The 24,898-nt window shown below is 51.5% G+C and overlaps 1 protein-coding gene across 2 annotated transcripts; it reads right to left on the bottom strand.

The window, feature by feature from the left end:
• Nucleotides 1-1,385: 1,385 nt before the first annotated feature.
• Nucleotides 1,386-17,814, bottom strand: AMZ1 (archaelysin family metallopeptidase 1). 2 transcript variants are annotated; one of them, XM_064725956.1, is made up of 7 exons: nt 17,207-17,814; nt 9,360-9,690; nt 8,583-8,750; nt 7,591-7,719; nt 7,106-7,269; nt 5,510-5,686; nt 1,386-2,070 (listed from the first exon to the last, which is right to left on the bottom strand). In XM_064725956.1, the coding sequence occupies exons 2-7, from the start codon at nt 9,661-9,663 to the stop codon at nt 1,501-1,503; spliced, it is 1,512 nt and encodes a 503-aa protein (XP_064582026.1). In that variant the 5' UTR covers nt 9,664-9,690; nt 17,207-17,814; the 3' UTR covers nt 1,386-1,500. The 2 variants fall into 2 exon arrangements, with proteins under 2 accessions (XP_064582026.1, XP_064582027.1); XM_064725957.1 differs by lacking the exon at nt 17,207-17,814 and adding an exon at nt 17,077-17,178.
• Nucleotides 17,815-24,898: the final 7,084 nt, after the last annotated feature.

Raw genomic sequence — 24,898 nt, 5'->3', positions numbered from 1 at the left:
CTGGGATTTGTAATTCAAGCAGGGTTTGCTTGGAAGGTTTCTGCTGCTGGGAAGAATGCCTTGGATGAGGAGCCGTCACCTTTGTGGCTGCCAGGAGAGGGCGGCAGCCGCGGCTCTGCTGGAAAATGTTTCCAGGAATTGCCGTCATCAGCCCCCGAGCCAAACTCCCTTTCTCTCCCGGCATGAATCATGCGGATGTGAAACGCTTGTGTTTCCGGAACCCAGCTGAATTTACTGCAAGACCATCTTTGCTACTCACCTGCGTGTGTAAATCTCCGGAGTTTTCTTCCAGTGTCTTCCAGTTGTCCTCCTGTTTCCTGCTGCAGAACCGCCCTGATGGGGTGGGGGCCCCAAAGTGCTCCGGGAAGCCAAAGCTGCTGCTGCCTCCTCGGAGGGAAACATCTCCCCTTTCTCCCAGCTGCACCGAATCTGATCCTACCTGCTGGTATTTTTAGCCAGGAGAGATTTGGAGCTCAGCCACGTTGCCGTGAGCTGTGGGAGCGTTATCAGTGCTCAGGGCTGAGGGAGCAGGGATGGAGAGGGGTCAGCCTTCCCCATCAGCCTCTCCAGCTCTGGCTATAAATAGCAGGAGGAGCAGAGAGGAGCAGCGTGCCCTGGCCATGGGAAGGGAGGCTTTGCTCTCTGGGTGCCAGCACAGCACCCAGTCCTGCTCAGTGGGAAGAGGGAAGCGCCACGGTGGTCACTTCCCAAGGCAGAAAGGGGAACACATGTGTGGTTCCCCTTTTACATGAATAACCAATGAGTCTGTAAATGTTTCCAAAGGTTTCCTCTCCTGTGCCAATCCACAGAGGATGTGGGTAGTTCCAGCTCATGCTCCAAGCCTGGCTTTGTTTGAACTGAGGCATCTCAGGAGATCTTTTGAGGGTCTGCCAAGAGACAGTTGTCAGGCTAACGCTGCTCTTTGGGGCAGAGCTGCCAGGGATCTTTCTCGTTTTCTCTGTGCCCATCTCCTCCCTCTCCCTCAGCTCATAATGAGAGTCCATCAGCCTGGATTGTGCTCCTGTGCTCAGCACAACCTCCAGCTGGTGGGACAGCGAGCAGAGCACTCTGAGCGTTTGAGGGGGAAATCTCATCTGTGCCTGGGACTGACTGCTAAGCAGAGAAGAGCTCTCTGTGTGGGGGAGCTGCCCTGGTTTAATCTGTTGGTATCTGTTTGTTCAGATGGCCCAAGCTCCTGTGTGAGCATGTTCAGTCTTTAGTGGGGACCTGGCTGAGCTCTTCCTGGCCAACTTCAGACCAAGAAAACAAAAGCACCTACATGGGACTTGAGATAGGTGTGGACTGGTGGTGTCATTTAGACCAACACAGCAAAAACCCTTGGAGAAGAACTAATCACATCAAAACTGTGTTAGCAATTTCAGAAATCAAAACACCTTTTATTCCTGGGGGGAATTGCTGTTTCTCTGAGACAGCAACAGCCTGGGGTGAGGAAGGCTGGGAGCAGTGAGGTGAGCAAAGCTGGCCCAAGGCAGCCCCAGCCTAGTTGTCCTCCCAGCGCCAGCGGTGAGGGGACGATTCCCCTTTGGAAAGTTTTCTAGAACTCAGCTTCCTCCGCAAGGAGGAAAATTTGTCTCCAAGAACTTTGCGTAGCCCAGTGCTGTCCCTAGCAAAGGGCAGGTCCTTCCTGATAGCAGGCAGCTGGCCTGTGAACATTTCCCACTTAGCCAGGGCGTCCACACTCTTGTCCACTTGAGCCAGCTCCTCCTCAGAGACGTTCCTCTCCAGGGCAGCGATGCACATCTCCAGCCACAGCTCGTAATCCTTGATGCTGTCTGTGGCCTTGGTGTGCCCGGGGGGCCGGGGCTGGCCCTGCCCCTCCTGCAGGGAGCTGGGCTGCTCGTCCTGCTCCAGCTCTGGCCCCAGGGACAGGCCCTGGCTGCAGGTGTCGGGGGTCAGCGGCTCGGACAGGGAGGTCACGGCCTCGGAGTCGTTCTCGCAGCACATCCCGGAGTCGGAGCTGAACGGGAGCATGTCCTCGGAGGCTGAGAGCTCTGCTGACTCCTGCCTTGGCCACGTGGACAGCACGGTCTGTGTCCAGGCATACAGCTTCTGTGTGAGAGGAGAAAGGTTTCATTGTGGAGGATGAGATGTGCAGTTACACCTTCCCTGTGTTTGCCAGGTAAACCTGTTTGTCTTGGGTGGCTCAGCTGCTGCTGCCACAGTCCTCTCTGCCAGACAATGGGGTCAGACAACTCCTGGTGACCCTACAAAGCAGGAGCTTTCTCTTGTCCCATTTACTTGGACTGTGGCAGAGCTGCCTCCAGTCAGATGTGGACTTAATCTGCCCTGTTATTGAAGGTGGTAAGGAGAAAACTGCACCAGATCACTCCCTGCTGTGTGAATGTGGTCTCTAGGAGAGGCAAACCAATGCCTCTCCAGAGGAAAGTGTGTCATTATAGAAACTCCTCAGATAGTGGTGAGGAATTGGGTTTCATCAGGTTGTTAATGCCTCTGGTAACGTGTGTTTTATTCCCAAGAATAGCTCTTCCCCTCCTGAGCTGAAATGAACAAGTGGGAAGGCTGATTCTAGGAAAGAATTAATGTAAGGAAAATGTCTGAGACAATTTCCTTTTTAAATATTAAATGCCACAATGAGGCATATAACAGTTTGCTCCTGGCACATTTGTTCCTTATGCTTTAGGGAATGAACCACAGTACTCCAGTTATCCTGGGTAAAAAGTGAACTTGTCTGCCTTGCTTCCAGTGTTGAGGTTTTTTATGTGTGTTTTTCAGTTTCTCACACTCCTGTGGCCTATTTGTTCTCCTTTACTCTCTGTAGCTCCCAGTGATCCATCTGCAGAGCCCCCAGTGGCTCAGCAGTGACAGGATCAGCCTGGGCTGTCCCCACGGTGTGCCAGGCACGAAGCTGGATCCGTCCCTGCTCAGCTCAGGGGAGCTGCAGTGTTTGAGGGACAGGCAGGAGATTCCCAGCCCTGTGCAGCTCCCTTCCCTCACAGCCCCCCTCCTCCTCCCCTCCTCTATTGCTGTCTCTTCAGGCAAGTGACAGAAAGGATAAAGAGCTCAAATTGAGTGGGTGGGAGAAATCAGCCCTGCTTCTCATTTCAGTCTGAGCATGGGGCCTCGGGGAAGAATTCTGTACAGGAATAAAATGGACTCTTTCAGCTTAGCTAATCCACCCTGTCCCCTCCCTCTGGGGCAAGAAAAATTGAAAAGGGACAATTTTTCTCCTGCCTGGTCCCACCTCCAGTGGGCCTTCCCTCCCTCTGGGCTTTTCCAACAAAGGCAGTGCCAGAAGCTGCAGAGGGAGCTGGGCTAGTGAAGGGGACAGCAAAGTACTGGAAAGCTGTACCAAGATTTTGTAATGGCTCTACATTCCCAAGAATAGTGAATCTGGGAAGGAATCCCAATTGCTACTTAGCCCAATTCCCAGGAATAAAAAAGGCTGTGGAGATGTGGATTTTCCAACAGTACATTTGGGCTGTCCAAGGCAAAAAAAAAAAAGGGGATAATCTACTCAGGATCACTGCCTGAATTCCCAGAATCTCTTCAATCTCTCTCATCCTTTGGGTGGCTTTTTCATTTGAACTTTGGGGGAGTTTGAAGGGCTGCAGCCTCTTATGTTCTCCTGTTTGACCAGGAAGGGATGAGCTCTGTGTGGGTTTTGTTTACCTGCAGGCAAGAGCAGCTGAAGTGGATGTCCACCCCGAGGATGTCACTGAGACCTGCTGTCTGTGTGTGTGTGGCCACTGCAAACTCATCCAGCCACCATGTGAGGACAGCCTGGGATGCTGCACAAGCAGCAGGTGGAAATGTGGAAATGTTGATTGTGGTGGGGAAACACCAGGATAATTAACTGGCTTTCAGTTTTCAAGATGACTCATGCTGGAATAATCAGCTGGGATAAAAAATGGAGTGTGGTTCTGAGTACAACTCAGATAAATAAGTTGAGGAGCTCTTTCTGCTGCCTAAGGACTGGTTTCCTGCCCCAAACTGTGTCTCAGTTGCAGATCTGAGCAGTGTTACCTGGTGCTGCTGAGGCACAGCTTGGTTCTGGCATTTCCTGTGGTTTTTAGGAGTGTCTGAAGCTGTTTTGTGGCAGGTGGGGATCTGTGATTGTTTCCAAGAGGAAATGTGACTTCAGACTTACACTTAACGTGCTTGGCAAGTTAACTTGGCTCTCTGTTATTGTCTCCAAATGATTTCTGCCCTCTTCTGTCCTGTTCCTTAACTATTTAATTCATCTCTGGCATTTATATCTCCTCTCAACACTATGGCAAAGCCTCTTACAGAGATTATCACAGCTGTCTTACACCAGCTTATGAGCTTTGCCTTCTCAAGGAAGCAGATGTGACATTTGGCAAGTGCATCATTCCTTAAGGTTTGTGTTCAGAGGATGCTGAGCCAATTACAGTATTTGCTGCAGGTGTAAAGGCAAAAATATGTCTAGAAAAGATGAATGCAGGTGGCCATTCTCTTCTAGAAAGCACTGTCTGGATGCTGACAGGCTGGATGTTTAAATAAAGCAGAATTTGTTTGCTTTATTTAAGCAGAATCTTCTGGTGGTCTGGGCAATTTAGACACTTCTCAGACAAAGTAGGGACCAAAGAGCCACAGAGTCAGAGAAGGGTCTAACAGCAGCACAGATAAGTTGGAAAACCATAAGAAGTGTGTGTTTCCCTACAGTCTTTGCCATGCTTTTGTGGATCTGATTCCATGCTGAATGAAACCAGAGGCATCTCCTTTCTCATTCTGCTCCTATCTTGTTACAAATACAACCCACAGACTTTAAAATAGGCAGTGAGGAAAATCCTGCCTCTGAGCATGATGTGTGTCAGACAGGAGGAATCACAGCCAGGGAGAAGATGGGTGCTGAGTGAGAATGGGGACATTATTTCAATTCACCAACCATTTGGCTACTGAATCCTGCTTTTTGGACAGCAGAGGTAGAAAACCCTTTCAAGAGCTAAGAGTGTGTTAGCACTGTTCCTGATCTGTCTAAATGTGGTGAGAAAGTGGTATGGGTGAGAAAAGATGAGTTTGGGACCCTCCACATACTGGAGGGTCCCATAATTTGGGATCCTTTCTCATAAATTTAAACAGAGGAATTGCAGCAAAGTGCACACATGATGTTCCCTCCCTGTCCCCAGCAGCCCCAGAGAGGCAGAAATCCAGGGTGGCACAGGAAAGGGCGCAGCTGTGGGAATCCCTGCACTCACTGCTGCTCCTGCTTGCAGTCTGCCTGCCCTTCCCACCTCGTTTTTGGGAGTAGGAAAGTGTGGTTGGGCTGTGGCAGTGTCCCCTGGGAAGACCCAAAATCCCTGGAAGTGTGCAGGGTGCTCTGTTGGTCAGAGCCTGTGTAGAACACCCCAATGTTCAGGTGTGAGGTGCCTCAGCACCTTGCACTGAGATCCCCTGAGATCTCCTGCCTTCAGCATGCTGCTGCAGCACCTCCAGTGCTGGCGTTTGGGCTGAGCCAGCCTGGCCCTGCCCTGTCCCTGCCGCAGGAGGCTCCGGGCTCGGGGCTCACCCTGTAGCGCTCGATGAGTTTGAAGCCCACGACGTGCTGCAGCTTGCGCAGGCAGATGGGGCAGGGCTCCAGCGGCCGCAGCAGCGCCTCCTCCAGGCTCAGGGCTCCCTGCATGATGCACTGCAGCCAGCGGCACGTCCCCAGCCCCATCAGGTGGCAGATCTCATGGCAGGTCACCTGGCAGGGAAGCAAAGATCGCAGCAGGGCATGGTGAGCATGGTCATTCCTGTTACTGCTGCCCCCTCCTCTTCCTCCTCTGCTGTTCCACTTTCCCTGCTCTCCCACAGTCTGACCAAGCTCCTGCTCAGCAATGGCACTTCCCCAGCCCAGGCATGTCCGAGGTGACAGGAGAACCTGGCTGCCTCTTCCCAGCTCCATGTTTGTGTTGGGGAGAAGGAGGGGTGGGTGAGGCAGATGTGGGGAGCCCTGTAGGCAGAATGTTTGGTGCTGCTGCTGCTCTTCCCCAAAGACAATGTGGTGGTTTTTGTTGTTTTAGGGGTTTTTTAAAGAGGAAAACCAGTCCCACTGAGGCCTGAAAAGAGCAGCACAGGCTGTGTGAGAAATGTGCAAGAAGCTGTTGGCAATAACAGATCTGAGTCCTTCCAGAACAGACTCCATTAACATTTGTGCCAAAGCAGAAAACTGAGCTGGAGTCAGCTGGCCAAGCATGACTGCCTTGGGAATTGGCAACTGTGGAAAGGCTGAGGATGGAGGACTCCTCTCCTCCTCCAATTGCCACCTAATATAATTTAAAATTATTACAGGAAGAGGCCTCAAACTAGAAAATCCTGAGCAAATACCAGGGGAGCAAAGGGAAGTGGCTTTGAAAGTGCTGGTGTGCCTGCTCTGTGTGGGCCAGCTTGGGGAGGAGCACTGGAGGCAGAGCTGGAATATGGCAGATGTTGGGATGAGGGAGGACAGCACTCATGAAGAGATGTGTTGGAGGTGAGGGGGCTTCAAGGGCTCTGCATTTATATAGATGACTTGGCTGAGATATTATTCTCTATTCTTCTCCTCCATCCATGTAACAGGGATGGCACAGGGACCCCTCCCCTCACAGATGTCAGTGTCTGAGGAGGACAGAGTCACCCTTTGCAGCCATCCATTAGTTACACACAGCTCCACCAGATATTCTGATTATCCTTCAAGTGCCCTATCAGCCCTGCTGTGCCTGACAAGAAAAATACTCAGGATTACCCAAGCATGAGCCTGGGAGCTGGGCAGGGCTGTTTCAGTCCTGCTCCATGACACAGTCTGGTTTAGTGGATGGTGTCCCTGCCTGTGGTAGGGATTTGGGACAAGATGGTCTTTAAGGTCCCTTCCAACCCAAACCATTCTGAGACAAGTCCTGTAGCCTCCCCATAAGTGATGTTGTCACTTGCTCCAGTGGTGAGGGGAGGAGGAGCTGTCCATGCAGTGCACTAAAATGGAAGCTCTTTATGTCTGAATTCAGTGTGGCCTTAGCTGTGGCTGCCTGTGCTTCTGGGAGCAGTCTCATGGCTGTTTCGCTGGGCTGAGGCCTGTTTTGTGCCCTGGCCTGCAATATTTAACCCTACCCAGGAAGAAGCACGGGGTGCAGGAGGTTGCTGGTCCTACCTTACAGCACTGCACCATCTCCTGGGCACTGAACTGCAGGGTCCTCTCTCTGCCCTCCTTGCTGACTTCACACAGCTCTTCCTTCTGCGTGGGTGGGTTCAGGCTGCTACAACCAGCCTGGGGGAAATCCCCAGAAAACCTGGCAAAGCTGCAGACTCCCACTTCTGTGAAGAGAGAGGAGTAAAGTCAGGCATCTGCTCTTTTACAGCTGTCTCTCACCTTAGGCAGCATGAAAATACAGCTGTGGGAGCACAGTCCAGCTGGGCACACAGGGTGTGGTGAGACCCACTCCCCAAAAGGTTGGTATCACCTCTGCCTGGATCAGGAGCTCTGATCCCCCTAATTTCACACTGGGAAAGCCTAGTTCCTCTTACCAGGGAACAGCATGTTAGGATTTGGCTATTCCAGTCTCACAGGGAAGGGCTTTTGGAACAGTGCTGCCTTATTCTCACACTGTGCTGGATCACCAGGGGACACCAGCCCACCTTGTCCTGGCAGGAATTTGCTGAATGTGAAGCTCCAGGTCTCACATGGGTAAAGGTCCAGCAGAGTAAGTCCCAGGACACACAGGGCATCCATGGGCTTGTTGTTCTTCAGGAAATTCAGGATCCCATCTGCACAAAAACAAGAGAGATGCTCATTTAAATGAGGAATCCCTGGAAGGCACAGAGCCAGAATTTCTGCTGCTGATGGGGAGGAGGATGTAATCCAAGCCCACAGGCAGGCAGAGCTGCTGGATTCATCATCTCAGGTGGAGAACCATGGCTGTGTAGCCCATCTCTCAAATCAGAGAGGACTTGAATTTGGAAGTGGTGCTGGGCACAGAGTCAAAACAAAGCAGAGATGCTGATGAATTCAGTACTAACCCGTGGAAATGAGCACCTGGGAGCAGAATTTCCCTACAGGCAGTTCAGAACTGAGCTGGAACAGCCCCAGGGCTGCAGTGCTGGGTCTGTGCTGAGCATGTGCTGCCCATGGTACTTGCAAACACCTCATTCCAGGTGGATGTTTGTGCAGTGCAAGTTGAGCAGCTGGCAAACCCAGTCCCCTGGGGAACTTGTGACTCTTGAACCCAAATTTCCTATCATGAAAGGCCTGTGAGTTCTCCCTCTGCACCACCCAGGCCAATAATTTACTTTGGCTCTGGACAGGGGATGGGAGAACTCAGACTTGCACCAAATCAACAGAGCCTTCCCGCAGAGCTGATCCGATCCAGAGCTGGACCTAAACATAATAGCAGTGAAAAACACAAACAGCAGAGGAAAATATGATGAAAGCCACTTTGTTTTTTATTCCTGTTTCCAGCCTCAAAGCTCTGGCCTTTCCATGGGAACAGGATTTCTGCCTTTTCACTCCCTTCCTCATCCCCTCCCAGCGCAGGCAATGAAGGCTGTGTCAGGCATTTCCTAGGGCAGAGCTCGTGCCCGTGTGCCAGGCTGGTGTCTCTGTGGGCTCCCTGCTGCTGATCCTGGCTCACCTGCGTGGAGCTGCACCCTGTCCGAGTCCCGGCTGTGGCGGAAGCAGCAGTGGATGGAGGAGACTGGGATGGAGGGAAGGCACTTCACACGCAGGCCCAGGAAGAAAGACTCCACACAGCTCTGCAGGGAATCCAGCAGCGAGAGCCCAGCGGGGCCTTCGATTAAATCTGAGGGGAGAAGCTCTCTGTCAGTGCCTCACAGCCAGGGTGAGCTTTAGGCTCTGATGGGGTTTTGTGGCACTGGCCACAGCAACTGGGCAGGCTGGTTCGTTCTGGAGCTCATTGCTTACTCTGGGATGTGGTGAACACCTCTGGGTGGTTATGGATATAGAGGAGGAGAGGGAGCTCTTTCTAAGAGGTTGCTCAAGGCATTAGTATGCTCTCATTAGCAGAGCAGATGTGCTGGAAGGTTTTCTCCTGCTTAAGTTGTGCAGAATGATTAACGTGGGAACGGGTGGCTGTGTTCAATGAACCATCAGAGACAGACCTCCAGAAATGCTGGTTTTTCCAGCATTGTTTCATACTTTGATATACATATATGCATAAATTCATAGCGAGCCTCACCCAGGGGCACACATACCATTTATATGGCAGGTCTACCACCATGGCTTGTGACTCTGGACTGGGGGCATGTCAGAGCCCTGCCTGTTACACTTGTCTTTGCTCTGGCCATTGCATTTGCAGGTGAGTCCTTAGAGGAGGGTGTTAGCAGCACTCAGCACCACCCACCGCCCCCCTGTGCCTCTCCAGGCAGCCCAGTGAAGATCCCCCCATTACCTATAGGCTGCAGGTAAATGTGCTTTCGACAGAAGTTCTGCTTCCTCCTCAGCATGGCGTGGTAGAAGGTCTCGAAGTCCTCGGGGGCATCGGGGTGGCTGAGCAGCCAGTCGAAGGCCGTGCGGATGAGCAGCGTGCAGAACAGCGTGCGCTGGGGGTTGTAGGCCTCGGACAGGAACAGCTTCTCGGCCCTGGAGAAGGCCTTGGCGTAGAGCTCCTGCAGCGCGGGGTCCGTGGAGATGAGCGCGTCCTTCAGAGCGCGGGGCCCGAAGCTGAACTCCTGCGCGTGTTTGCACTGCAGCATGGCGGGTTTGCGCGGCAGCGGCACGGCCTGAGGGAGGGGACACGGCCGTCAGCACCCGGCCTCGCCAGGGACTGGAAAACTCGTCATGCCTGGGGGACACAGCCATCAGTGCCTGGCCTTGTCAGGGACAGGGAAGCGCCTCACATTTGGGGGACACGGCCATCAGCACCAGGCCTCGCCACAGATGGGACACGGCCATTAGCGCCTGGCCTCAGCAGGGATAGGAAAACTCTTCACGCTTGGGGGACATGGCCATCAGCGCACGGCCTCACCAGGGACAGGGAAGCGCCTCAGACTTGGGGGACATGGCCTCAGTGCCCGGCATCAGCAGGGACGGGAAAACTCCTCATGTGTGAGGGACACGGCCGTCAGCACCCGGCATTGGCAGGGAATAGGAACCCTCACACCTGGCGGACATGGCCATCAGCACCGAGCTCTGGCAGAGACAGGAAAGCTCCTCACACTTGGCCCTTGCAGCAATGAGCACCAATACCCCAGCTGCAGGGTGTGGTGGGATTCTATAAACACTGCACACTGTGCTCCAGGCCCTATGCTCCATGTGGGAGAGGCTGTTATGGGTTCTCCACATCCCCATGGATGTCACTGGCCAGGGGACCCTCTGCCAGGACATGGTGCTCAAAAATGCACAGCCCCAAAATGGTGCTGGGTGTCCTGAGTAAACCAGACGGCTTGACTGGTTTGGGGTTTTTGGTGCTCTATCCTGAAGCCCCAATAAGATGGGAAATACCTCTGAGTGTTGTGTAACTGGTTGCACTGGACCTTGTAGGCTGTGGTGCTCCTATTTGCTTGGGATAAACCACACTCCTTGGAACAAGTCCATGTCAGGAACAAAGAGGCTGATGTTGGTCTTTATCTGTTGATCAGAAGCCTAGACTTCTGCCTCATCTGACACCAGTGAAAGCAGCTGTTCTCTGGTGACAATTTCCTCTAACGCCTTTTAATCCTAGCTATTATCCCAGGGTTCCCAGTGCTGTTGTCAGGCTGCAGGATTTGGGGAGGTTTGCTCAGCCAAGGTGGGACTTGCTGTGCGAGGCTGGTGGTGCCTCTCTGGCAGGACATGCTTGGGCCCATTGCCATCGTGTCCCTTCATGAACAGCTTCATGTCACACTGTGTTAGCATCAGCAACGCTGGGGATGATGTCAAGTGGTAAATAAAGAGCAAATGAAAGCCTGCAGCACAAAGAAACTAATTTGGAGCATCCTGGAAATATCCTCTCCAGGATCCTGTCTAAGGCCAGTATTCCCCAAAGCTGCAGAATTCCTATTCCTTATTCCTATTCCTAGCACCTATTTCCCACTGCAGTTTATGCACTTGGGGAGGTGCCAGTGAACACCTTGGGGAGAGGGAAGAAAAAGAGAAAACGAAGCACAACCCCCCATGACTAATCCATGTCTGGGTTTTTCCTTTTTGTAAGGAGACCATGCCAAGCAGAACTGGAGCATTTTGGAGCAGTGCTTTGGGCTTTTTGCCTACCACAGGTAAGTGCTCCACCTGTTCACAGCAGAATGGGAAATTTGGGGAATATGTGCACAAAAGCCCAGGGTTTCCAGGAATCAGTGTTACCTTCCTCTAGGCAAGTTCATAGTAACTTAAAAGGAGCCAGAAAAGCTTTCTAGGTGGACACCAAATGCATCAGCTGCTGACCATCACTGCTCTAGCAGCAGCATTCAATCACAGGGGAAAAAATAGAGAGATTAAATATTTTAAGGAAAAACTGGTTCAGTATATAACTTAAGTAGGTCTTTAGCCTAGTTCTGCTAGGCAAGTGGCATTCAGTGGCCCCTGAGGACAGCAATATGATTAAGAAAATTCAATATTTAAAAAAAGTAGTACCAACATGAGCCAAAGCCTCTCCTCAGTTATGCAGAGGTGGTTTGCACTGTGAGAGGAAAGTGGCAGCCCATTAAAATTAACAGTGCATTCCTTCTCATCTAACCCTTGGGAAGAGCTGTGTGTGTATTGATAGTCCTTAAAAGGGCTCATTTAGTGTGATCTTTTCTGTCTCTAAGGGTGTGTAGCTTGGAGAGGGAGTGGAAAAGCAGTTTTCTTTCATTTTTGCAAGCTTTGTATTTCACTTGCATTAAAGGCTGACAGCAGGTGGCATGGGGGGACCTGAAGTGCTACAAGGTTCCTAATCCAGTGAAAGTTCAGAAAAAAATCTGTGATATTTTCTCTGTTCTTCTTACTGCCCAAAATTGTCCAAATTGTTCCAGCAGGTTTTTCCAGGGAGCAGCAAGAGTTTCTGTGAAGTTTCCCTGCACTTGGTGACCCAAATCTCTACACTTCTGACTTCCTTCCAGATTTGGGAGCACAAAGAGAGAGTCTGACCCCAGCAGGTCATCAGGAGTTCTGCCTTGGATTAGGGTGAAGATTGGCATTTTCCTAATGGACAAGATTTCACTTGTTCTGCACAACGTTAAATCCAAGCATCCTTTTCCTGGTGATTGCAGAATGTCCACTGGGAGCTCTTGGCAATTTTCAGCTCCCTGTGATGCTGTTGCCTGCCCAGTGCAAGTCAAGGAAGAGACATTGCACTTGGTCCAGGTCGAGACTGATCGTGTTAAAGGATTTAAATTTCAGTTTCTGGAAGCATGAGCTGCTTTCATTAATGTTTTGGGCAACAACTGGAGTGTTGGCCTGGGGAGGGGGAGCTGGTCAGAAAATGAATGGATTTTTCTCAGCTAAATGGGAAGCAGCAAAGAGTGGATGTATGTGACAGCAAATACAATGAGTGCACAGTCTTGTAAGTGTTCCCCTCAGGGTCCCTCATGGAGTGCAGTGTGAGCCCAAAGCTATGGGATATACATTGTTCCCCTAGACTTCCTAAAAGGGGACATTCACCCAGCTCCAGACATTCCAGCTGTGTCCATGGCTGTTTTGTGATGCTCCTCATGCCCAAGGGTGCCCATGACGACGCTGTAGTGGTTCAAAAGCTCAGGCACAGGGAGGCATTTGCAGGAATTCAGTCTGGAATTGCATGTGCCTCCTTCTCCTGGAGAGTCTGGCTTTGCTTCCAACAGAACAGCTCAACCCATTGCACTCCCCAAATCCAAGACAATTACTTTTCTTTAGTAAGTTTTCTAAAATACTTCAATGGAGAAAATTAATGCTTCAGAAAAATTTTATGGACCAACTTTAGTGGTTGAAAACAGAAGCTCTTTTACCACATTAGCCATAGTAGATGTTATTTGTCTCGGTCTAATATATGGATGTGGTGTTTAATTTAACTGGAGCAGAGCTACAGGGCTTTATAATTTTAGTTCTTGTGCTGAGGGTGCCTGGTGTAACTCCCTGAGGCTCAGGAGGGAATGGCACTTGGGCTTGGATAGTTTCTTTCCCAACTCAGTTTTTAAGATGACAAAGTGAGGATGAAGAAGTGGAAGCACCAATGCATCCTCCTGCCCTTCAGGTATTTCAGAAGATGTTCTGCCTTTAAAGAAGCTGATTTGGCCCCTTGTTAAATAACAAGCTGTGGGACCTGACCAGCAAGTCCTGGGGAGGAGAAAGTAACTCCTTTTGTTTAAAAGGCCAGTAATTTGTAGTTGTACTTAGGAAAATGCTTTAAGCAAAATAATAATCTAGAGATCTGCTGCAAGTGGAGACACTCCCCATATCCACTCCTGTTCTTTTATTTTACCATTAGGAAAACATCCTGTTCCCAGTACACATTTTGTTGCTCCATCTCACAGCCATTTGCTAACATTGTAATTTTTCCTAAACCAAGAGTAACTGTGTTGGACCACATGAGATCCATGAAGGTTGGACCTGATGATCTTGGAGGTCTCTCCAACCTCAGTGATTCTGTGATGTGAAGGAGCAACCAAAGTCCCCGTGTGCAGGATGGAACATGTGGAGGATCCAGGGGCAGGGAAGGAGCCTTGCTGGGAATCTCACCCAGTCCCTGGAGGTTTTCCTCTTTTTCTCTGTTATTTGCATATTTCATAGCATCCATCATCACCTCCACACAGGGCAGAGGAGACACAGAGAACCCAAAGGTTTTGGCACTTGGCTCCTTGTTTTTTCCTGCCTGTCTTTTCCAGCCTTCCCCAAGGATTATATTGTAGGACCCCAGTTGTGGCCTTTCTGCTCGTGGTGCTCCACAAGGCAGAAGATCCAACACACTCCCTGAGGCTTTCAGCACCACTCTGAGGTTTTAGACCCCATTGGGCACGTTACATAAATCTGTTTACTGTGGAATCTGCCAGATTTTATTTTCATGGTGAGTGTTTTCACAAGAAACACCCCAAAACCCAGGCTCAGCACGAGACACCTGAGCAGTCTGTACACTCCCTTTCCCACAGTAACCTGTTAATGTGCTTCATGTGCAATTCAGGTTACTCATAAATAATTCTCTCTGCAAATCAGACACATATAAATTATTCTCTGTAATTGAAAATTACCTATGAATTATTCTGTTTGCAATTCATAGATATGTCATTTATTTTCTAATATATTGACATTGCTTTCTTGGATAGATATGCCTGGGGCTGACAGTAACAGGATGATTTCCAAAGGCCAGGGCAATATCATACAGTGTGAGCTCATTTGGGATATTCTGACAAGATAGGGATGGTCTTGTGTGAAGAAATTCCATGTACAGGTCCAGAAAGGGCACTCAGTGCATTATGAAGTTATTTGGTATTGTATAGAATTTGACCCTAACATTGCAAAGATTGTATAATTTTTAAGGTCTTTCTAAAGTTATTTATTTTATAAGCTAACTTGTAAGTAATTTCTAGTTCTGACTCTCCCAAAGGCTCTGCAGATGCACAGAAGGAGATTCCCTCTGTTCCCTTCCCCTCTCAGCTCTTGTGAAGTAATTGGAGGCAAACTGACTTTACCTGGCTCTTTGTGTGTCAGAGGGACATTAGCAGGGTCTCTTAACACTGATTAATTACCTTTGGTAGGTGCTGTACTGTAAACAAGCAGTGATAGTGCAGAAAATTCATCGCCAGTCAACAGAAATGGAAAGCCCAAAGCAAACATAACGAGCGATAACTAATTATCAACACATGCTCCAGTTACTTAATAGCTCTTTCCCTGAGATTTGCACTGGGTGTCTGCTACTGCTGCTCCAGCATCAGCCTCTCCTTTTCAGTGCTTCCCAGCACTGCACCCATGACAGCCTGAAAGCAATTTTCTCAATTTATTTGTTTACAGGTATAGAAAGAGATTTTTCTTGACTGAGAGGCTCTGCTCCAAATAAAATTCTCACTGGTCCAGCTCCTTCCTCACGGAGCTCAACACAGAGCCAGGCTTTGCCTGCTGAGTAGGCTCAGCTCCTGGGGTCACACCAAATCTCTTTGCCCAGGCTCAGACCTGGTTTTGAGATACTCAGCAGTTTTCAGAACCAATCCCCTCTGCTCACAGAGAAAATCCACTCTGGACCTGCTCAGCCCTCTGCTTGCACCCCCATGGAGCTCTGGCATCCTCTGTCCAGTTGGCATTAAGTGGCCACAGAGCACTGAGTCAGATCTGTGAGTGTTCCAGCCCAGAAACTCAGATAAAGCATTCTGGCCTCACGTAGTGCCAGCTCCCAATAATATTTGTGTGTAATGTCTCTAGAATATGTCTGTGGCTCAGAAACAGATGGTCTTGGGAAGAGTCATTCCTGGTGCTGTGGAAAGCTTCAGGGATTCACACGTGCAGTTACCAGGAGGAGAAGCTGCCTGTCCTATTGGAGCTGTGATTGATGTGTTTCTGCTGCAAGACTCAGCCCTGGAAGTTTGTCCTCCCAGGAATCTGCCTCATTAATTAACTTGGACTGCTGGACAACTTAGATGGACAACTCCACAATATGCAAAAAAGGTTTGCAAGGTGAAAGACAAGACTTGTAAAGGTCATTAAATACCTAAGATGGAGGCAGATGCTTCCTTTTGTCCTTATTTAAATATTCTTATTTAAGTGTTCTTAAGTATTTAAGAACACATACACGTCCACTTTGCCTTTGATTTTGTTTTATGTTAAAGCCTGCTCTCTCAATGTGCTGTGCTTCATTTTAATACGTCCTGAGGACATACATTATCCCTCGGTTCAGCCTTCTCTTCCACAGGTTTTATTTATTCTATGCTCGTACAAAGCACTACCCTATTTTTCAGTGCCTGCCATTTGAGGCTTTCTAAGTGTCACACAAACATTCATGAACTTCTCTGTGCTAGCCTGCAGAAAGTAAGCTGGCAGTACGTGCCTTTCCCCCTCCTCCCCCTCATCACCCATTTATTCACCATTTTCAGAGTTTTCTCTGTTCATTTTAGTCTGGTTCAAGTGCCTGTGCTGCTTCTCCCATGCACATGTGATGAAGGGCTGGCTGTGTTCTCCTTCCCTGCCTCTGACATGAAACAATCCTCCACAATCCATGTCTGCGTGCTGTGCACTCGCTAACCAGAGATCCAAAAGCACGGAGCAGCATCTATCAGAGCTGTACAACAAACGCAGCACTGCAGAGATAGCCGAGCTCTAATCACTCAGCTCCAGGCACTTTGCTCTTCATCATACTTGTCTAGACAGACTAAATGGTCTCTGCGAGACAGCCCCGGTGTCAGCCAGGGAAGCGGCTGCGTTTTCCATACGGATGAACTCCCAAACAGGTACGGCCGAGGGTGGGTATTCCCTGGAGCCCGGGCGGAGTGAAAGCGCCTCATCCCGCGGTGAAAAGGTAAAAAGGCTCGGGGATGCGGTGCCGCCTCCTCCCAGCACAGCCAGAGCTTTTTAAGCGGTGCCGCCAGGTCGGGGATGTTTGTGGGCATTTCACAGCCCAGGGGAAGGAAGGGGCTCCGGGGTGTAACTACCGGAGCCAGCATGGATGGGGGCACCGACAGAGCCCAAAGCCACGGTAGGGGCCGCCTGTAGCTGATCAGCAGCCAGCGCTGATCGGGGCTACTGCGTGCGAGGCATGTTCTGGAAGGGCTGCAGGAGCTGCTCCTGGGACACCTGAACAGCCCCGGCCCCGCTGAGGTGGAAAAGGGGCTGTGGATGCTGGTCCCCGGTGCGGGAATCACACGGGTGGGTGTGCAGGGAGGGAATGAGTCCCCCAGCACTCTGGGACGATGCACCAAGCACGAACACCGAGCTCAGCCCGGCACCGCAAACCCCCGGAGGGTGCACCGAGAGTGCCCGGGCAGGACCTCCGGAGCCCTGGGGATGCTGACCGCAGCGCCGTCCCTGATCCCCGGCGGGAGATGCCCCGAGCGCGGTCACCAGCCCCCGCAGGGGGATGCCCTAAAGCGTGACCCGCCGCCACCGGGGGAGGATGCCCCGAGCACGGCCACCATGGCCCGCGGAGCGATGCTGTGGCCGGGAAGCGCTGCTCGTTCCCCGGGAGATGCCCCGAGCGTGGCCGCCCTCACCCGCGGAGCGGTGCCCGTCACCCCGGGGCGGTGCCCGTCACCCACCTGGGGTCCCGCCGCACTCCGGGGCCGCCCGGACCCTCCTTCCCGCCTGGCAGTGCCCTCCCCCGCTGAGGCGACCCCGCGACACCCCCGATCTTCCCGGGGGGACAGGACAGGACAGGACAGCACTCACCGCCGGCCGGGCCGGGACTGCGGAGGCCGGGAGGAGCGGCAGGGCCGGGGCACCCGGCTCGGGGCTGGCGAGGCGGAGCGGAGCCCGGCAGCGGCGGCGGCGGCAGGAGGAGCAGCAGCAGGAGGAGGAGGAGGAGGAGGAAGAAAAGGGGGAGCAAAGGGGGGCTCGGCCCCGCCGCCGGGAGCCCGCGGGATTCGCCGAGCGGCCGCGCAGAGCCGCCTCCTGCCGCGCCAGGGGCAACCGCCGGGGGGCGCCCGCGGGGAGAGGCCGGGACAGGAGACACCGCGACAGGGACGGGACACGGGGACAGGACTGGGGGATAGGGACAGGGGGACGGAGATAGGACACGGGGACAGGGGTAGGACACGGGGTGAGAGAGGGACACCGGGATAGAGACAGGACGGGGGGACAGGGACAGGGCACGGGGTGAGAGAGGGATACCGAGTCCGGGAGGGGACACGGGTTGGAGGCACAGGACACGGGGTGCGGAAAGGGCACGGGGTGCGCGAAGCAGATGGAGATTGGGAGCAGGACACGGGGTGCGGGTGACAGACGCGGGGAGCGGCAGGGGACACGGGGTGCAGGAAGGACACGGGGTGCGGGGTCGGGACGGGCCCGGTGGCGGCGGTGGCGGTGGCGGCGGGTCCCGCTGGGCTGCCGGAGCGGGCAGGGAGCGCACGCAGCCCCGGTTTGGGGAAGCGCACTCCCCAGAGAGCCCGGGCGGAGCAGCGCGGCGCTGCCGGGGGGTGGGAACCCTTTAATCTGCGCTCCAACGAGAGCCGGGCTGTCTGGGGACTGGTTGTGCCGGTGGCTGGTGCCATCCCCGCCCTGGAGCCGTGTTTGCATTCGCCTTGATGCCTCGCTCGCAGCATCGCTCCCACATGACCCGGATGCATTTCTGTGTCCCACGATGTCCTTTAATTCGGGAATATTATCTGTTCTTGGAAAGGTTAATTACATTAAAGGAGTGGATCTCTGTTCCCATTTCTTCATGGCTTCATTTATTCTGCCTTTCATGTTTTGATCCTCTTCAGCGCTTTGATCCCTCACTTCTGCCATCCCTGGATGGGAGGAAGAAGGAATACCCGGGCTGGGACGCAAGTGTGTCCCTAAGTGACATAAACTCACATTAGGAAAAAAAATATATTTTACAGCCTCAGGGGCTGTAGCAGTGCTGGCAGCCCAAATGCCATCTGCACACCCAGCACAACCTTGGGGCTTGCAAGGGCCACCAGGATGTCCTGGACCTGTCGTGGCCGATGACTGCATGCCATGCTGCAGGATTAGCGAGCAGCAGGATGAGAGCATCCCTGCTGCAGCCTGCGTGCCTGGGACCTGCATTGCTCTGAAGGCACTGGCAGCATCACTGGTGAAAAATTGCCCTAATTTGCTGCTCTCATAATCAGGCCAAGGCAAAGCAGCAGCTTCTCCTGGCAGCAGACACTGCTCGTGAATCTTCCTTGTGGGAAACCTTCCTGAGATTCAGCGTGTGGGAAGGGCAGGAGGGAATTCTGAGGCCTTGCAACAGCATCTTCTTCCACTTCAGCTGCTACCCAAGGCACAGGAGATGCCCTCTGAGCTGTTTTAATTGGTTGCTGCTTGTAATGAGACTTTATTTGTATTAATTACTTAAATTATGTATTTATGAGTTGCTCTGAGTACACCATCAACATGTTTAGAGCCATAACAAGAGTCAGCTCCTACACGAGGAAGCTGTGAAGTGGAAAACCAGATGCACTGATACAGTGTGCTCCCAAAATGCACAATTATTTTTTTATTGAACCTCTTGTAAACTTAAAAATTAGTAGTTGGCTTGGCTGCCAGCCCACTGACTGACCAGCACAGGTAAACAGTGCTGGTGTTGTGGTTAAATGTTCTCATAATGATGCATTTATCCTGGACAGGAACAGGGGGAGGTGGGCAGTCCTTGTGAGGGAGAGGGAGGCAGGGACGGTGATGAGGAAACAGCCACACCTCACTCTCTGACTTTCTAGGAGACAAGTGGTTTTATCAAGAGAGCATCAGTAGAAAAGGAAGGGAAAAGGGAGCAGGAGGTGGTCAAAACTCAGATGAGAAGACTGGTTAGGAGGTGCAGAGAGCAGTGAATCAGAGGGATGGGGATTTGGAGCTGTGCAGGGAGAGGAAGGGCTCCAGGACAGCTGCACTCCCTCAGCATTGGCTCAGCTGTCACTAGAGCTGGTCACAGCACGGACGTGGGGCTCACCACAAGTGGCCTTTATCTGCAGTGATCAGCAGCAGTCACCATTCTGCTCTGAAATCAGCTGTTTGTGCAAAGCTGTGTTTCCTGGAGCAGCCACGACCACGGCAGGATGTAAAATGCAGGGGTGCATGCCTTGGGCAGGTGAGTGCAGAAAACTTCATGGGGCAGCACATCCTCAGGGAGGAGCAGAATGAAAAAATCCCCAAAGTGCTGCCTGAGACTAGAATTTAGGCTTTCTTAGGCTTTCTTTAGCCAAAGAAAGTTGTGTAGATACACAAATAGCTCCATGGGCAGAAAAGGCAGGTACCCACGAGCTGTGTAAGCCAGAGAGAAGAGGCAGCCCAAACCCACAGCTGCAGGCTGAAGGCAGACTAATTGAAATGAGAAAATAGGCATTAATTTTTTAAAGAATGAAGTTGATTAGCTGCTGGAACAAATTACTGAGGAAAGTGAAAATCTCCCCATGTGATAGTGTTCTCTATTCCAGATAAGATGCCTCTCCCCATGTGGGAGTCAGCCAAGCACATGTTCCTGTGCTCAGCAGAGCAACGATGGGGTGAAATGTGGTGGTCTCTGCTCTGAGGAGGTGAAGAGGTGGCTTTGAGGCCCCACCTTGATTTCAGGAAATGAAGGCTGTGCTCTTGTGATGGGTTTCTAAATCCCTCCAGGATGGTGCTCCTAATTTCAGTTTGTGCTGCTACCACAAAGCACGAATGCACACAAGCAAACTTTCTGAAAGTTTGGACCTCAGCAGCAGCCAGGAGAGAGCAGAGTGGGTTCAGCTCGTGTTATCTCTTTGCAGGTCAGTCACAAAACCCTGACCTACACTTGGGCAGCCCCGTAGAACTACCAGCAGCTACTTTGATGTTGGTCCTAAAGCAATTGCAGCCACTTCTGTCCCACCTTTGGACACAGGGAGGAGAATTAGGGAATGCCCCCACAAAAAAAGTAAGAATCTAATTTCACATTGCTGCTTCTATGGAAATGAGTAAAGTACAAAATTTGCTGGGAGGAGCAGGCTCAAAATCAAAGGGTGAGATCTCCTACATGTTAATGGTGATGGAAAGGGGGAGAAACGGGACTGACTGGTTTGCACAGGAGATTGAGAGTTCCCAGCCTGGGAGGATGTGGCACAGACCTGTCTGGGGTCAGGATCACTCCCTTTGCAAGTCCTGGTGGCTGAGGGTCTGATGCAGGAGATGAGGAGTTATTAAAGCAGGGTTTCACCTTGAACTGGGGAGTCTGAGGGACCTCATCTGACAAGACTGCAGGAGGTTTTGGCTTCCTCAGTGAAATCAGTTGATTTGGCTCCCTGCCACACGTCAGAGGGTGTGGAAGGGGATGAAGTGCTCCTTGTCTCCCCCAATGACACCATGAAAATGCAGTGCATTGTGCTGGTGCTGGGGAAAGGCCCCTCCTTTGCCCAGCTGCTGCCCTGCATTGGGCAGTGCCATCCCATGTGCCAGGACATGCCCATGATGCTGCATCCTGCCCCATCCATCACCCTTCCCCAAAAAGCCCTGCAGACAAACCTCCTGTGGGAGTGGGTGAGCAGCACTGAGTGTGGCACTCCAGGATCTCCATGATCCCCCTGAGAAACCCGAGGGAATGGCAGCAGTGAGGGACAGCTCCCTTCCTCGGCAGGAGGTGGCAGGAGAGCAGCAGAGAGCAGCAGGCTCCTTCTGGTAGGTGATGGACTGGGGGCATCACTGTCCCTAAGGCAGAGCCACACCAGCAGAATTGTCCCTCTCTGCTGTGTCCTGGCGCAGCCCAGGCTCTGCTGGCAGCTCGGGGAGGAGCTTTAATGAACACAAATGTTTGGCTGGAGTTACTGTAGGGCCACAAGGAGCACACAGAGAGAGCCCAGCCCATCTTTGATTAGTGAGAGCAATCTGCTGCCACAGCTGATGCTGGAGGAGAAGATAAGAGAGAGAGAAAGAAAACAGCTCTGGAGTGAAGATGAAAACACTGGGCAGAAGATCTGTGGGTGGATGAAAGGGAGCCATTTATTTGCAAATAAGTTGCTAGATCAGGCTTCATGTGCATCTGGGCAGATTCTAATACTATGGGCTTATTCAGAGCTGAGAGTTTTGACTGGAGCTGGAGACTCTTGAGACACCAGCCCACACGTGTGGCTGGTCCAAGTCTGTCTTGTGCCAATCTGAGGAAAATTTAAGGGTCTTCTTCACTTTTTACCGTTGATTTTGTGTCTCTGCAGGAAGTCAGTGTGGCTGCTCTATGATTCACTCCCATGAGGATGCATGATTTCAGGTTCCCAGATGGCTGCAGAGGCAGAAGAGGGGGCAGATATGTATTTTTACAGCCAGGAGAATGCAACTTCAGTGTACAAATTTGGCTTGGCTTAGAAGATGTGGGGAATATACAAAATGATTATTTATTTATCTATTTTCATTATTATCTTCCTCTTGGCTCCTGATTAGGTTTTGGGAACAACTGGGGAAGGGGGAGGCTGCTGCCTGAGCAATCCATCCCAGGATTTAAACTCAGCCTGGTATCTGGTGTGTGCTCCCTGGGATTCAGCAGAGTCCACTGATTGAGTCCAGCAGAAATAGCTTTTTGCTTCCTGGTTCCAGAGGAGGTGTTAAGTAGGACATAGATAAATTTGGGAATATTAGTAAGGGAGGAAGGGCAGATATTTCTTTTGAAATAAATCTTTGATAATAGATCTTTGGGCAGAGAGCTGGGAAGAGCTGCCCTTTGTAGAGAGCTGGAGAATGAGACTTTTGCAGATAGGAAACTTTTTGATTCCAATAAATTATTGGGCAGAAATGGATGCTTGGGAGCATTTCAAGTTTCTATATATGCAGCCCTGTCTGGCACTGAGTCCTGCAGCGTTTCAGCTCAGGGAGTGCCTGGCTGATGTCAAGAGTTCAGGGCTGGGTCGTGTCCTGCAGTGGCATCTCAGCCTGCAGGAATTTGGGGACAGCTGTGTGACAGTGCATATGAGAGGGTTTTGGTGGCACCCCAGCTTTAAGGTTTATCAGAGTTTTCACTGAGATGTAGAGACATCAAGTTGCACATGGTCAGTGATGTGAAACAGGCTCTCCCCACAGAAGGAGGGGGGTCTGTGCCTCAGAGGCAGAGCCCGCAATGCTCTGCCTGCGTAATTAAAACACTGCAGTGAGACGAGACACGAGATGGAGAGCAGAGATAGTTGGAGGCACTGAGAAACAGAGTGTTTTCAAGTATTTTGCTGCAGAGTGACTGGAGAATTTGCCTGGTTTTCCCTTTGTGCTGTCCTGAGCCAGGTGACTCGTGCTGGGCACCCAGGGGGACACATCACTGACACAGAAACAGGAGTGGGCACAGGAGTGGGCACTGAACCGAGCTCAGGCATGGGGCACAGGGGAAGCACAGGGCTGCAGAGCCTCAGAGCTCATCTCTGTGCCTCGCTGGGCTGATGCATGGCTGTGATTTTTGGCTGGGGAGCTGACCACAGCCCAGTTTGCCCTGGGCTGGGTGAGGATCCTCTTGTGCCCGGTGACGCTACAAAGGCGGCTGAAGGCCAAGTGCTGTCACTGGAAACCAGCTGTGAATTAATGCTCAGGGTGTGATTAACGTGCTTTCTAAATGCATTCATGTCCTGTCGCACTGGCTGCAGCTCTTGTGTCACATTTGGTGTTCTCAGAACATTTATTAGCCTTACAGATCCCTTGATTATTGCTTTCTCTTTTATAATTAAGCCATGAAACCCAGCGTGGTGCAGCTTATGCAGTATTAATTTATGGCTGGTGTATTCTGCCTGTGCCCTAGGATAAGGCTAAACGCTGGCAGCTGGATTGCTCTCTGCACAGTCACCATTCTGAAAATTTTTTAATATGATTATAAAAATCACATTCTGCTTGCATATGTGCAACTTGGGGCTGTGCACTGCCATGAGCAGTGAGGTCTGGTCTGACTTCCTCCAGAGCAGAATCTGTGCCCCTGGCAGGGCTGGGAGAAGGGGCTTCCTCCTGCCCCAGGTGATGCTCTCCAGGTGGATGCTATTAGCTCTGCTCCAGTGCAAATGCAGCCCCACTGCTCTCCACTCCCTGCCCACCCTTCCTAGGACATGCCTGTGAAAATGTGAGCCTTGTAAATGAGTTCTGTTTCACTCATTTTTGTCCTCCTTTTCTTCGTGTGAGAGTTAAGTAGAATTCAGGATTTCCTGCAAGGCTCTGCAGCTCCACGGCCCCTTTCTGTCAGCAGCAGCTGCCATGGATGTCTGAATAGTTTTCCTCCTGGCTGGTTGCTCCTGCCCCCAGAACAACAGTTTAACAGTTTGTGTGGCCATGTGGTGAGCTGAAAAGGGAACAAAAATAGCATTAAACATGTCTGGTTTATTTTTATTTTTTTTTTATTTTCCCTCTCCTGGGAACTAGTTGTAGGAGTGACTGTGCTGGAGGAATTGGAGCTCAGAGCTACTGGGAGGGAAATCACTGGAATGACACAGACCCAGTGCCCCAGCCAGTGCTGGCCCCGAGGCAGCAGTTTGAATGCAGAATTCATGAGGTCTTTGCTGGGCCACTCACTGCTTCCTTTGGGTAAATCCAAGCAGCTTTGCAGCCACCTCCTCTGAGGCAGGAGCTGCAGCACAGGGTGGGCAGTGATGGGCTCCAGCAGCTCTGCCCATGTGGCTCTGGTCCCCTGGGAGTCCTATCAAATATTAGATATGGGGACATCTGCTCTCTAGGTGCTGGCACTTTATGTCAATGTCCCTCATGTGCTCTTCATGGGCCAAAGACTCCACTGTGGAACGGCAGCTCCACACCACTGTGTTAGTGACACACATACCCACACTGCTCAGGTTATTGATTATTGCTCATCAAGCCATTTCTGGAGACACCTGGCTGCTGATTATCTCAAAGCTTCTGTTTCAGAACCCGGTGCCAAGCCCTGCGTGCAGGATGCAAAGCTGTAGTGCAGAAACTCTTTGAGCTCAGACGTTTCCATGGAGATGAATCTTTGATCTCGCTGAAATAAATAAAGGGCGGGGAAGATGCTCCCAAACTAGGAAGGAAGGCAAGGCTGATCCCTACGGGGCAGAAGTTCTCAAGAGGAATTAGGGTGACAGGAGGCTTCTCCTTTCATCCCTCCCAATGCCACGTCTGTGCTAGCAGGGAGGTTGAGCTGTGTGCCCGCCAGCACACATGGGGAACGTGCCCTTCATGCAGCCAGCCAGACACTCTGCACCTTGGAGCTGCCTGATTTAAAGCTGCTGGAGAGGCAGACCTTTGTCTGCCCTGCAATATTCACCCTGTGCTGCAGGACTGGGAGAACAGACCCAGGGTTTAACACCAGTGTGAAGCACACTCCCTTTCTTGACTGTGGTGAAGCAATGAGAACAGCCAGGAGAAGTGCTCTGTTCATGGATAAAATATAGAGGGGGGGAAAAAAATCACATTTTATTCTGGTGTAATGTGCAAAATAGAAGTGTTTCCTATGCTGGCATGGAGATGGTGACCAAGGGC

This window comes from Zonotrichia leucophrys, chromosome 14 (genome assembly GCF_028769735.1).
Source record: "Zonotrichia leucophrys gambelii isolate GWCS_2022_RI chromosome 14, RI_Zleu_2.0, whole genome shotgun sequence".
Lineage (NCBI taxonomy): Eukaryota > Metazoa > Chordata > Aves > Passeriformes > Passerellidae > Zonotrichia > Zonotrichia leucophrys.
This window is presented reverse-complemented; position numbering and strand designations above follow the sequence as displayed.